This window comes from Gymnoscopelus braueri (assembly GCF_963280865.1).
Source record: "Gymnoscopelus braueri genome assembly, chromosome: 17".
Lineage (NCBI taxonomy): Eukaryota > Metazoa > Chordata > Actinopteri > Myctophiformes > Myctophidae > Gymnoscopelus > Gymnoscopelus braueri.
The window spans coordinates 21,847,447-21,861,600 of record NC_137617.1 but is presented as its reverse complement, the minus strand read 5'-3'; the positions used below and the strand labels follow the sequence as shown (position 1 = coordinate 21,861,600).

The 14,154-nt window shown below is 39.8% G+C and overlaps 2 protein-coding genes across 5 annotated transcripts in view; one reads left to right on the top strand and one right to left on the bottom strand.

Moving 5' to 3' along the window:
• The window catches only part of mrtfab (myocardin related transcription factor Ab), a 57,320-nt gene extending 52,581 nt beyond the window's left edge, over positions 1 to 4,739 (top strand). For 3 of the 4 annotated variants that reach the window (XM_080456377.1, XM_080456379.1, XM_080456376.1), the window contains 4 exons: positions 677 to 817; positions 1,679 to 1,771; positions 2,780 to 2,840; positions 3,134 to 4,739. In XM_080456377.1, the coding sequence (XP_080312503.1) occupies positions 677 to 817; positions 1,679 to 1,771; positions 2,780 to 2,840; positions 3,134 to 3,720 (882 nt within the window). In that variant the 3' untranslated portion in view covers positions 3,721 to 4,739. The remainder of the gene's footprint in view (positions 1 to 676; positions 818 to 1,678; positions 1,772 to 2,779; positions 2,841 to 3,133) is intronic. The other variant, XM_080456378.1, reaches the window with a different exon arrangement.
• Positions 1 to 14,154, bottom strand: part of LOC308104573 (arf-GAP with dual PH domain-containing protein 1-like) — a 296,968-nt gene that overhangs the window by 195,255 nt on the left and 87,559 nt on the right. The gene's annotated exons all lie outside the window — the stretch shown is intronic.

The window sequence follows — 14,154 nt, the reverse complement described above, 5'->3', positions numbered from 1 at the left end:
TGAGACGAGCAGTGAAGACCGCTTCGCTTTGAAGCTACAGCATCTTGAAGCTACAGCGGTGAATGCTAAACAGCGATCAGAGATGAGAAAAACAACAACCGAGATAATCGACTTTTAGGTTTCGTTTTAGACAGGAAGCGGATACGATCGGAAAAACCGGAACCCGGATAATTCCGTTTCCGGTGGTGCTACAATGAAATGTGTCGTACCGGAAGTGAAAAAAAGTGCAATGTGAACTTTAAAAAAAAAAGACCACTTCGCGTAGGTCTACGCGATTGGCAGTCAATGTGTTAAAACTGCTTTTTGTTTTTTTTACAAATCTCTTTATTACATTTTCAAGCAAACAGAAAAGACAGCATGTAGTCAAGACCAATATAACAAAGAGGTCTGCAATTTTCTGACTCAAACAACATAAGTAAAGAGTAAATTAAGAGTAAAAAAACATTATAATTATAATAAGAAAAGATAAACAGTATCAACCCAAGACAAAAAACAAAAGAGATCAAATAAGACACAGCTCACACACACTCAACCCAGGACAAGGAAGAGGAGGAGGGGGGGGGGCTGATACATTTTGATACAAACGTTATCTGAAATATAATTGCCAGATCATATTTGACATACAGTCTTTTGCAATCTTTTTTTTTATGTTTCATATTTCTGTCCCCTCACTCAGGTTCAGAAAGCAGGTCTACACTTGGACACCAATGGTGTGCCAGAACCCAGCCTGTCGATCTCTGCTCCGCCCAGTCTGCTGCCTTTCTCTGACGATGCGTCAGATTCTGAAAGCCAAAGCGCCATAATCTCCTCTCTCAAGGTAACGGATGAACACCCACCTCCTCATTACATCCTAACAGTCAGCCTCCCCCCATTTCACCTTCACTTTTCAGGAGGGGTGCACTGATAACGATAAGGTTAGGGTTACTGAAACTCAAAGGTTAAACTCGCGTAGGTTAAAAACAAAGAGATCAAGAGTGTTGCTCCATTTTAATAGGCTTGATGCTAATGGTGTGCAATGCATACAGTATTCAACACAAATTTGATGAAACACTTGAACGTCGTGCATAGCATAAATGTAGCAGCAGAATGTTGCTCCATGTCAGCTGCAGAGATTGCTGAGGACGGTGCTATGGTGACTGGGATTTTAGCAGTTAATGTTAGTCTAAGCTTTTCAGCAAGCAACACCACCATATATGACCACGTATAGATCGGACTCCCAAATCATTATTTTGTTCCTGTGAGATTTGAGTACATTTACATAATAATCAACAAGTTTACGAACAGATCTACAATCTAAGCGACACCCTAGTACGATATAGTATTAATTAGTGAGTATAAATTAAACTTCACTCTCCAGTTGCGCATTGTCATTGCCTATTTGGTTGTCCAGCAACTGCTGGGCACGGTCTGTGCAAACACTGAGTGGCCATAAGGAAAGATTTGGCAGTATGATTTTAGGATACGTTTATTTCAAGGAGGGACATTCTGCTCAGCTAAATCTAAAATGACAAAATAAATTGCAATTGTTAAAAGAAAAAGACAAAAAGTATCCTGTCAAGAAAATGGTATCGGTGTACCCCAACTTTCCAGTCATTTCCTCAACACTGTAAACTATCGTTGATTCTCTCTTCTCCTTTCCCTACCCCTCCTTCCTCATTTCATCACTCCATCCTCGCAGAGGGAGGATGTGTGTCCACCTTATGACCGACACACACTGTTCACCCCTCCCTCTCCCAAACCCACCTCATCTTTTTCCACTCAGCGCCCCAAAGTATGTCCTGAAAAACACCTCGTCCTCAGTGCTTTGCTCTTTTCTCACCATCTGACAGTTTCTTGGTCCGTCTCACAGGCTCATGCATGATAGTTCTTTAACCCATTAAGACCTGAGGCCACGTCTAAAAAATTCTAAATCCTAAAAAAAATTCTGAAAAAAAGATTTAAAAAGATTTTTTCACGATTTTTCAAAAATAGCAGATCTACAAGCTCAGATCTGCTATTTTTGAGTAGCCAAATAAATCTTAAAGTGACACAGATGCGTTCCAGGTATTAATGGGCAGGACTGCACATTTATTAAATCATTGTACTATGCATCAGGCCCACTTTATGTATCAGGCCCTATTGCCTACTTTTAAACAACAAGCATGATCTCCTGACAGAGATAATAAAAATGTATACACAGCTAATTGTGCAGCCCTGCTCCTGTGTTGAAAAAGACATGATATTAAATGCTGAAGTATTGGTGCTGTTTGGTCAGTGTTGATTGGATGCGGTGCATGTCTGCTAAATGGCCTCGGCAGTGTGGATGTGTTGGGTTTTGTTGATTGGGAGAGCTCTTTAACACATTGACTGCCAGAATTATTTCAGATTTTTTGCAGTTTATTGCCAGGGTTTTTTCATTGAGAAAAAAAAAGTACTCAGGACGCCGAGATACAGAATTTTTAAGTTTTAAGTTAACAAGGAAGTGGATAGGAATCTAGATCTTCGAAAAATCATATCATATAAAAAAAAAAAATGATTTTTTTTTTTTTTTTTTAAAGAACAAGTATACTTGATCTTGGCAATCAAGTGATGGATTTGAAAGAACAAGTATACTTGATCTTGGCAATCAATGTGTTAACAGATAATCCCAACTTTTCTGCATTTTGACATTGTTCATTTGTTGTTTTCATTTCTGGGTGTATGCTGTGTATTGTAATAAGCATGAATTGGTGTGTTATGTATTGGTGTGAGCCTGGTTAGTAATGCAGCTATTTGCCATTGTGGTGTTCTGTCTTTCCAGGAGAACGGTCTGAGCAGCGAGCAGATGGATGATCTGTTTGACATTCTCTTAAAGAGTGGAGGTAATGATCCATCATGTATACCAGCATATTCCTAAAGTAATTCACACATTACATGTAGATTGAAGTTCACACATCACAAGTAAATCAAAGGTTATCCAAGAGTAAAATCATCATTGTCAATTTAACTCTGATAGTGTACAAATGAGCATTTTACTGTGTATAGATTAAGGTGAGTTTAAGTTTAACCCCTAACAATGACAGCAAAGTACAAACATGTATGAGTACATAGCCATATAAATACTATCATGCAATGATCACTGTGTTGATGTTGTCTTTTCTTTTTTTTGCTGCAGAAATCTGTGGCTTCAGGGCCAACCCAGACCCGTCTCTCGCCCACCTCCACTCTGATCCGCCCTCCCCATCCTCGCCTCCATCTCCCCTCCACCTCTCTCCTTCTACACCTCCCTCCGCCTCCCTGATCGCCACCTCTCCCCGGCGGCAAGCCCCGACGGGAGACCTTTGCTGCGCGGGAAGCGTGCGGCTGGAGGACTTCCTGGAAAGCGCCACGGGTGCCCCACTGCTGGGCATGGAGCAGGGGGGAGGCCTGACGTTGATGGACGATCTGCACAGCCAGATGCTGAGTACGCCCAGCATCCTCGACCACCAATCCACCCCCATGGACACCTCGGAACTGGGCTTCTCCTCCGCCCACGCCACAGGCCTGGACTTCGGTGACCCCAACTTGGACAGCATGGACTGGTTGGATATCTCGATGGCGGGGAGCGCCAGCGGGGGAGGCCCAGAAGGTCGAGGAGGCACAGGAGGAGGAGACGGGGGCACAAGCCTGGCCCCGTTAGCACCTCACACTCCGCCCAGCGTCTTCTCTGCCGATTTTCTGGACGGCACGGACCTGCAGCTGCACTGGGACTCCTGTTTGTAGCCCGGACGCTCGCTCGGCAGAAGTGAGGAACGGACACACAACGCTGGTTCACACTCTGTACAGGCTCTGTCTTCTAGCTAGCGCACATACAGATATCCTCTACTCTCAATGCTGTCTTTACCACTGCTGGTTACTGGCACACAAGTCTGCCCTGTGGTTTGCCCACAGTTAGCTGAATGGTGAACGAGGGAGAAAGGACCTGAGAACATGGAAAATTCTTTAGAATGGACCTTCCCATTAAACTCAAAAGGACTCGTGTTATGGGAATATGTGATGGACTGCTTTTAGCCAAATTGATCAAATCACCACTCCTCTCTATCCCCAGTTAACCAGGTGGCTCGAGATCCAAGTAATTCCAATGTAGATTGACTAAAACACCAAAAATAAAAATGTAAACCCAAGAACGGTTTGATGGAGCAGGGTTGAGGAGGGAATGTTGGTGAAGATCTCTTTATGGTGAATGAAGCGAAACACAGGTAGCACAGTTTGTGTGTCAGTGCCTCCAATTTTGCACTTATGCTGTATCTGATTGGTTTATATCGGGGCGGTGTTCCAGGTGGGAGCTCAGGTAGACGGCCGAATCATACGGTGTCTGAACAAGAGGCTAAACGCAACCCAAGCCCATCTTGTGTTATATCAATCGGCTGTACTGCTAACGCCGTGACTGACTTTAGGCAAGCTGAAACCCCGTCCTAGGCCTGTATAAACCACAAGAGTCATTGGTTGAAATTTACTGATGAAATTAACCTCATTGGGGCAACCATTTGGTGAATTGTAGCCTCATTAGAGGTTAGGTATTAATGGAGGTGTTTTCGGTAGACCACTATGCATTGCTGTACATGGTATATTATCCATTGTCCATACAATGACTTATTTTTCTTTTCCTGGTCGCTTAGTCAAGCTAGCAGGCTGGGGAATATAGGGGTTGAGGGCTTGGCTTCCGAACAACTTGGACCTTTTTTTTTTTTTTTTTTGTAAGAAAGAAATGTTTTAAAAAATAAACATGCAAAGAAAACTCAGGATGTGTCTGTTTCTTTGTTGTTGCATCTGCATTCTTTATGTGAATATTAGGGATAAAAATATTTAGGTTTCACTAGCTGGTTCAGCTGGTAATGCTGCAAAAAGCCACTAGAGGGTCCCATTGCATTGTAAACCACAGCCTTGGGGAGCATGAAAATGAAGCACACAGTAATATAGAGGCATCTATTGCATCCAATACATTAAATATATTCAGATTAGTCTGTTTATTAAAACATTTTATTTAATATAAAACATATTCTTAATTAAAGACTATTGGAAAAGTTTTTAATACCTTTGCATTTCTGAATAAAAATATCCCTAAAACTAAATATTCTACAAAGTCCGTTGACAGTAACATTAAGTTCCACAGCATCTTCCTGAGAAAAGGCCAACATTGGCATTGATTTGAAACCGTTACTGTAATTAGGGTAATATAGGGTTGCACCACAATAACAGGGTGTTCATTTCACCCGGAAGGAACAATCCATTATAATAGTACAGTAAAATTAAATCTATGTATAATTTAGCATAATCTATGTGTTTTAAGTTAAGTAATGGTGTTATGGCTGATGTAATCAGTCACGCCTGGCCTGAGTCGAACTGATGCCAACACTAACTAACACACATAGGATAAGTTCCTTGATCTAAATTTATTACTTTAACTTTTATATATTGGAAGGTCTTACATCAAATATTTAAGACCTTCACATACTAAAGGCCTAACCTGTAACCGGCATAGCCTATTGTGTGCTACTGAATCAGTCAGAGGGCAAATGGTCTAGGTTGAAGATTTAGGCCTATTTGTTTTCATACACAGTTATGTTCAAAAGCCCATTGTTTTATTGCATGCTAATTGCATTTATTTATTAAATAATTTTAAATACAGGTCTCATCTTTTGTAGTCTGATGCATTTGCTTTGCTATAGAAGTTGAATTGATTGTTACACAAGATAATTAGAATTAGTTTTTTTCCACATTTCTTCCTCATTCTGGTTGAAATTGTAAAGCGTAATTGGGTATAGAGTATATATAATATACTTGGTTGACCGGGGTCCTCCAGGGCTCTATTCTAGATCTGTGAGTAATAGAGTATTTCTGTGTACACCAAATCTCTTCGCTGAAAATAGGCAATCGACACAAGGTGCTGGAGGAGGGCAAAAAGGATGACAGAAGACAACGCCAGAATTCCTTTTTGAATATTTTCTTCTTGTCATTTTCTGTTTGACATTGACAGTGAGTAGAGAAAAGGAGAAAAAGACAAGAGTCTAGGAATGAGTCTGTTATGCAGCAAAGAGCCTCTGGTCAGATTCGAGCCCTGGCCGGCTGAAGAAAAGAGACCTTGATATGGATGGCATGAACTCTAGAGCCAGACCCCAGCTTGTTGTTATTGTCAGCTGGTTATGGTAGAAATACTGAGTGAAAACCCAGCTCCAAACACACAAACATGCTGATATATCCACACTGATATTAATCCCTAGCTCTTCATTTACCAGATTATTGGATTTATAAATATCTCTGTTTTCACCTGTTTCTCTCACTCTCTCACTGTCTTACTTCCTGCTTTTTTTTAGTCCCACCCCCTGTCAGAACCTGCTATGTTGACTAGAATTGATTGACACCTGGATGCCCAATGACATTGCTTCCATGAGCTTGGTATAAATGCAGTGGTGGAAAGTAACTAAGTACATTTACTTAAGTACTATACTTTAGTAACATTTTGAATACTTTTACTTCTACTCCACTACATCTCAGATCCAAATATTGTACTTTTACTCCACTACATTTATTTGAAAACTTTAGTTACTAGTTACTTTGTAGATTTTGATTATTATTACAAAACATATTAACCACTTCAGCCCTATATACATTATTGACCTTTTGGCTTTTAATAGGATTCGGGGTCACTCATTTTAGATGATCAAAACTATAGCAGTGAGAGCAGTGGGCAGCTTCCATGCTCTTCGGCCGTAAAAAGGACAAAAGTGTGGTTCCACTACAATCGTTTAAACCCACAACCTTCAGATTGTGAAACCTCACCTTTCCTCTTGGGCCAACAACAGGCCTTACACACCATTGCCATGTTTTAGGTCATATTTGCAGTGGTGGAAGAAGTACATTACTTAAGTAAAAGTAGCAATACCACAATATAAAAATACTCTGTTACAAGTAAAAGGCCTGTGTTCAAAATGTTACTTGAGTAAAAGTACAAAAGTATTGGCATCAGAATATACTTAAAGTACCAAAAGTAAAAGTACTAAAATGTTTGAAAATAGCAGATCTACCAGCTATTGTGAGCTGTGGTGGAGTAAAAGTACCATATTTGCCTCTGAAATGTAGTGGAGTAGAAGTAAAAGTATTGAAATTTGGAAACACTCCAGTAAAGTAAAAATACCTCAAAATTGTACTTAAGTACAAAACTTGAGTAAATGTACTTAGTTTCTTTACACCACTGCATATTTGTGGTTGAAGTGGGAGGTGGTAAGACCACTGTTGGGAAAGCTTTCACCCACCATCTAAATTCTAAAAGGTTAACTTTTTTTTTCTCACTTCCTTATTCTATGCCAGTGTGGCTCAATCGATAAACCAGAGGTTTATAGTCCGATGGTCATAGGTTCAAAACTCAAGCAGGGCTCAATATAACATTTTAAACAACCATCAAAGTAAAGATGTCAAACAAAAATATAAATTCTTGCCAGTAACTCAATAGAATAAAACTAACTACTAAAAACAACATCTTGGAGATTTAGGTTATTGTTTAAAACCATTTGTTGGAATATTTGTACTCTTTCATTGAGAACAAAACAGAGAGATGTTTTGTTTTAGCCTTAATAATGGCGTTACATGTCATACCTGTTTTGTCATTTGTTAGTAATTTCTTCATTTTAGACGATCAAAACTAGGGTCGAGAGCAGTAGGCAGCTTCCATGCTCTTTGGTTCAAAACTCACACAAGGGTCAATATAGAAAAATCAAACAAATCAAATAAAAGATTGTAAACAAAAACATGTGAATCAATAAAAGAACAAATACAGCAAGTTAAACAAGGATGTACATTAACAAAACCTCCTTGTCCGAAACTGTGAGCTTGCAGATCGGCTATTTTCAAATAGCCTATGTATAAAATAGGGCTGAAGTGGTTAATGTATGTTTTACAATATAATAATTTATTTCTGCAAAGCAACTAGTAACAAACGTTTTCAATTAATTGTAGTGGAGTAAAAGCACAATATTTGCCTCTGAAATGTAGTGGAGTGTGTGTGTGTGTGTGTGTGTGTGTGTGTGTGTGTGTGTGTGTGTGTGTGTGTGTGTGTGTGTGTGTGTGTGCGTGTGCGTGCGTGCATGCGTGCGTGTTTGCGTTTTTTGGGGCCTTTTTCTCTTGCTCTTCTAAACAACATATCCTATAATGGCAAGGTGGAGTAAAGTATGTAGATGAAAACAAAAATAACCTACATGGTTTCATAATTTTCTGTGTCTTCTTGATTTGGTAGGAAATTGCACTTAGCCCTCTAACAACGGCGCTATCCATGGTACTGAAGCTGTCCAAGGTTCTGAAACAGTAAGCGTCACTGGTGTAGTAATCACGGAACATTCAGCTTTGACTGAATAGCCTACACGCAATGATTAGAGTCAGCTAAGGCTAAGGACAGTGAATGGCAGTGTGTATGATCACGTTATAACCAACTCTCTCTCTCGCAAACTAAAAAGATACGTTTGATCCCTTAGAGGAAAATGTTCATAGCAGCATTACAGTATCATGGTTTTTGCTAGTGTTTTTGTAGTTGTCTTTTACTGTCAGTCGTGCGAATCCTGTCTACAGTCATCAGGATCTCCACCCCCCGCCACCACCCCACTCCAAACACACACAATATTTCAGACCAGGTGAGCGTTACATGTGTGAAATTGGCCATGTCAACTCCAAACAGCCCCAAGACAAGATGGGAACACTATTTGACCCCAGTAATTCTGGGGGAAAAGAAGTTAAGCGTTGATATTTTCAGTTAGTTTGATAGACCTCTCGTATCACTATGCCCACCCCAACCTCTCTTAAGCGAGACAAAAAGAGAATGCCAAGGGGCATCAGTGTGTACCCCAGTTTGTTTCCCAATACTGTTGTTTACAACTGTTAACCAATTTTTACCACAAAGGAAATGTGGCTGAACAACAAATTATGTTTTTTTCAGCAATGCCACTCATATCAAAGTTCAGGAGGTAGAGCTAAAACTTCATTTTATCCCCAAGGTTCCCCCTGGGGATGATAATCCAATTAATTTACCATAATCTCTTGTGCCTGCCTATACATTATGCAGTGTATACAGACTGTATGCAGTTATACTTCCACAGTAATTGCAAATTAATTGCATCAGCCAACTTGTTTTTCCTCTAACCTATATTCTTGAGATCCACAGGAACACCCAATACTCTCATAGAGTTTTACAAGCTGAAAGGACCTTTCACTGTGTTTTAGTGACTTGTATTTGTGAAAATCAAACAGGAAGGGTGTTACAGTGTTTCTGTACCTAGACTAAAATCCTTACCTGGTGCCCTTCGACAGCGGAGGCGGTTAAAACACTCACCCCTCCAGGACCTCCAGAGCCTTATTGATTCCAGCCCAGCAAGGGGATGGTTACTAGTTGCTGGTCCATGCGGCTCCCTTACACAGTCAGCTTTCTCCAGCAGTCTGTCAAAGTACAGAGAAAAAGAAAGAAAGTCAGGAGGAGTGGGCTGTCTAGTATAAAAATAAATAATCACTGAATCATATAGCTCTTTTAAAATCTGGAGAGGTCAGCCTATAAAAGTGTCATCATTTTGTTGACCAAGTGTTTGAGTAATTCACTTTTAAATAGCACCATAATTTGCCCTCGCATTGTGCTGTCAGAGATTTTGTGAGGGTAGGTTCCTTTGTTGAAGGGACATGCTATGAATTGGAAGGAAACCTATCTATGTATCCTTCGCATTTAATATAACCTTGCCTACCCTCACAGTGACAGATATCCCTGTGAAATCTCTTTGTCAATTTAATAAACTCCAATAACTTGTCTCCTGTGTTTTTATTGTGCATTTATTATGTATGCTTGTGAACGGGATATTATCATTCATTTGATGTGTATAATGCATTGCAATAACTTGTTATTGTCCGATTTTCTTTTTAAGATGTATTTAATATTTTTCTTTATTTCAGATAGATCATAGAGAGACAGGAAACAAAGGGTAGAAAGAGTAGAGACATGGCAGACAACACAGAGGTCAGAATCTAACCCTACACTCACTAGGAGCATGGTCTGGGCACTCTGGCTGAGCCATCAGGCACCCCAATACAATTCATATTGACAGAGGAAATTCCCCACAGTCTGTTTTGGCCTTTGTCTGTGTTCCTTCAATTCCCATGATGCATTTGAGTGATACAAATGTATCATTCAGATTAGTCATATTCCATTCTGACTGGGTATGATTGATAACATAGTTTGATCTGCCATTTTTGTAGAATTTTAGCCAAATGTTTGTCTATGTCTGCCAAATGTCTATTTTCGCCTATTACGACATGCCCACAATAGGGATGCTAGGGTTCATGTGGTTAAACCCCAGTGAAATCACCACAACTTCGTTGTCAGCAACACAAAGAAGACTGTTCAGTGTTATGGTTGCTAATGGAACATTAGCCCTGAGTATAGGCTAGAGATGAATAGAAAATCGTGATAGTGCGCCTTTAAACTGCCATGATGAGGCTAAACAGATATTTGTGACCTCTACTCGCCCGTTTCAAGTGCTGTTTCATGGAAGTGCATGTGCTCACACATTCATTAATAATTTAAGTACTGTTAGACATACAAAAATGATATCCACAAATTCATGCAAATGTATACGTCTACTACCAGACACACAAACAAACACATTCACTCGCATATATACATATGTTATCAGACACACATATGCAGATTCTCAAAATTGGTATGCACAGTTTTCATGCATATTACACAAGGGACTTATGTAATTGAAAGACCACACTCATGTTCAAAACTCTGTTTAGCATGACCACATTATCCTCACAACACGCTTTTCCCTGCATCCTTCCACCCGACACTTCCGTCGTCCATATTTATCTTTCTGATGCATGAATCTATAGTCTGTATATCTTTGGTATTAATTTATTCATCCATTTATATTATGTATATTCTATGTTTCTGTATTTGTTTCTCTTTTGAAAGCAGCATAGTAATCCAGGGAAAGTGCAATTTTAAATGGAGTATGGTGTAATTAGAAATTTCCTCTGTATTATTATGTTTGGGTGCAACATATATAGCTATTTATCTTACATCAGTAACCCAGGGATTGCTATACATTTTTGTTATATATTACACCCTAGTCTAAGATTATTTACTACACCAATGTCATACTGATGCTGTTTTTGCACAATTAGTTTTACACTACACTTTATTACTACTTGTTACTACTAGTACCTTATTTGCATAAAATATTATTATTTCTTATTTGTATTAACTTACTTGTATTATATCTTATACAGATATAGATATCTATCTATATCTGTACAATATATGTTGGACATTACTTGTAGCACAGTTTGGTCTACAGAATCAACATTTCATTGCACTTACAAGTACTGTATGAGTATGTGACACATAAAGTTTCTTGAATGTCTTGAATCTTCTCCCAACTATTGCTAATTTATGCTCCATTAAATGACAGTGTCGTTTGCAGAAAATAGCAGTACCGCTGTACTCTGAAATATGAATAAGGCTTTTAAGTCTCCTTCCTTCTCCTCTGCTCTGCCTCACCTTTATCTCTCCCTCCCTCACTCTCTTCTGTTCTTTTTCTTTTATCCTTTACTTAATTCTGCCATAATAAGTTGCTCTTGGTGTTCTTGGTGTTTGTATGTGTTCCTACATGCACATGGAGAGACAAATGTCCATTTAACCATTTAAGACCTTTTTTATACATCACACAATGATGTCACAAAATAATAGCAAAAATACGCACATTACACACACTGGCACACACAAGTGCACACACACATGTTAAAATACTGTACACACAATCCCACACACACAATTCAATTCTCTCTCTCTCTCTCTCTCTCTCTCTCTCTCTCTCTCTCTCTCTCTCTCTCTCTCTCTCTCTCTCTCTCTCTCTCTCTCTCTCTCTCTCTCTCTCTCTCTCTCTCTCTCTCTCTCTCTCTCTCTCTCTCTCTCTCTCTCTCTCTCTCTCTCTCTCTCTCTCTCTCTCTCTCTCTCTCCAACAGCATTGGCTCCCGTCTCCCTCCCTGTCTTTTATACAAAGAGAGCAGAAAGAGTACAAAAGTCCCTGAGGCCATGTCACTAATTAACTGCTGCATGTTCCAAAGGGTCTTATGCATCTGACAGGGTCTGGCCACCAAGTATCCAGCAGTCACATAGCATTTTTATTCATGTGTGCAGGGAAAACCATGGATCTCCAACAAACTAAACTATTGTATATAGGGGTAACATACAGTAGCACCTTGTACAATCATATTGTTATTATTACTATTATTATTATTATTATTACCCCATATATATATATATATATATATATATATGGCAGGCTACACATTTATTGCTGCTAAATATTTACTCTCATGTACACAAGATGTAATAAAGAAACATTAAAAAATTTCTTTGGCCTACAAATATATAAACTTGGTTCAGTGCACTGCTGACTGGAGGAGTCTGATTTCACCTTACCAGAGTAAAACTTCTTTGTAATAAACCCAATATACTTCTAAAAACACAACATTCAAACATTTATGACAGCACTCACTCAACAAATAACTTTAAAAAGAAAAAAAAGGAAAGAGACAGTGTCTTTGTTTGAAACTTCAGTCCTTTTTTAGAAAAATACTTAAAAAAAAGATTTGTAAAAATAAAAGAAAGAATTAGGCCACAATAGTGTGAAACTTGAGCTTGTTTTGATCCTAAACGTATTTCTAACCTTATCCTCAGTAAAACAAATACAAGAACCGCTGGTCCGCGAAAACAAATGGGGGTAGCGTGCTTTGGGGCGAGACTTTTGGTTACCCCAGTCAGCCAACGTCGCCGCAGCCGTGGAGTAATTAAACACCACAAATTACACGGATTACGTTCACACTAACACCCTGGAGCGATTTAGAAGCACTTTATAAGAAATCTAACACTTATGTAGTGTTTTATTGTTGGACATTCATCATGGCAGGTTATAACATGGGCTTTGGGACAGGACAGCCCCTCTTCGCCGGTACGACGTTCAGGTCCGCCGTATCGGCCCGTTCCGACCCACTTTCACCCCTGAGTACCTGCCAGGCGAGTACGGGTGATGGCCCCATGAAGACAAAGCCACACATTTGCATTTGTATGTGCGAGGGTCGATTCACTGGATGTGTGTCCGCGACGGACGATTGATTGATTGTCTGATTGAAATTTGTATTAGGCAAAAGAATGTAAAATATTTATAATACTTTTGTCTACAAGTAAGACGCACGAACGCTGGAAGCGAACGCAGCTCGAAAATATTGTGTATTTACGGACTTGTAATCCGTGTTATTTCACCGTGATGGGGAGAGAACATTGACTGTGTGTGTGTGTGTGTGTGTGTGTGTGTGTGTGTGTGTGTGTGTGTGTGTGTGTGTGTGTGTGTGTGTGTTTTGCAGGCTGTTGTGCATTTTAATCAGAGCATTGTCTAAATTCCTGCACTCTGGCGCCCTCTGGGGGCCAGAGTGCACAGTGCATGCACACAGAGCCACAGACACACACACACAACCCGAGCACGGTTACATAGTAAGCTCCACTTGGTCGGAGGCGCGGCTTCGCCGCGCCTCCTTCCGCGTTCGCAAAAAGGTCTGACCAAAAAAGTCCTTGCGGACTTGTTTCTGTTGGGGTCCTTGAATTAATTTCATAGACATATATAGTAGCAACCAAACAGTTCAAAAATCAACATAAAAATACAGAGAAAAAATACCACTATGTACAAAGAAAAGCATGAAAAATAAAAAATATAAACAAAAAAAGGGGAGGGGGGTCGTCTGTCTACCAGGAAACTGGTACTACCTCCTCTTATGGCCTCCAGAAAGATGAGTCTTTAGGCACCCCTGTTTTAAATGAGCCCAGCGAACTGCATTTTTTGAGGGATGGGGTTAGACTATTCCATACCTTGGTGGCCGTGCTGTAGAAGGAGAATGTCCTGAGGGCCTGAGGGTTGACAAAAGAGGAAACTCTGCCCATAAATCTGGTTCTCTGGTTTATTCTTTTGACCACCTTTGTTGCCATGCTTTCACCTGTCAGGTATTTGTCAAGAATACATCCCAAATAGGTAATCTCTTCTTTGCTAGAGATGATTGTGTCATCGACTTTGACCTTGAAGTCATTTACCTTCATCTTACTGAGGGAATGTTTGGTCCCAAAGAGAATGG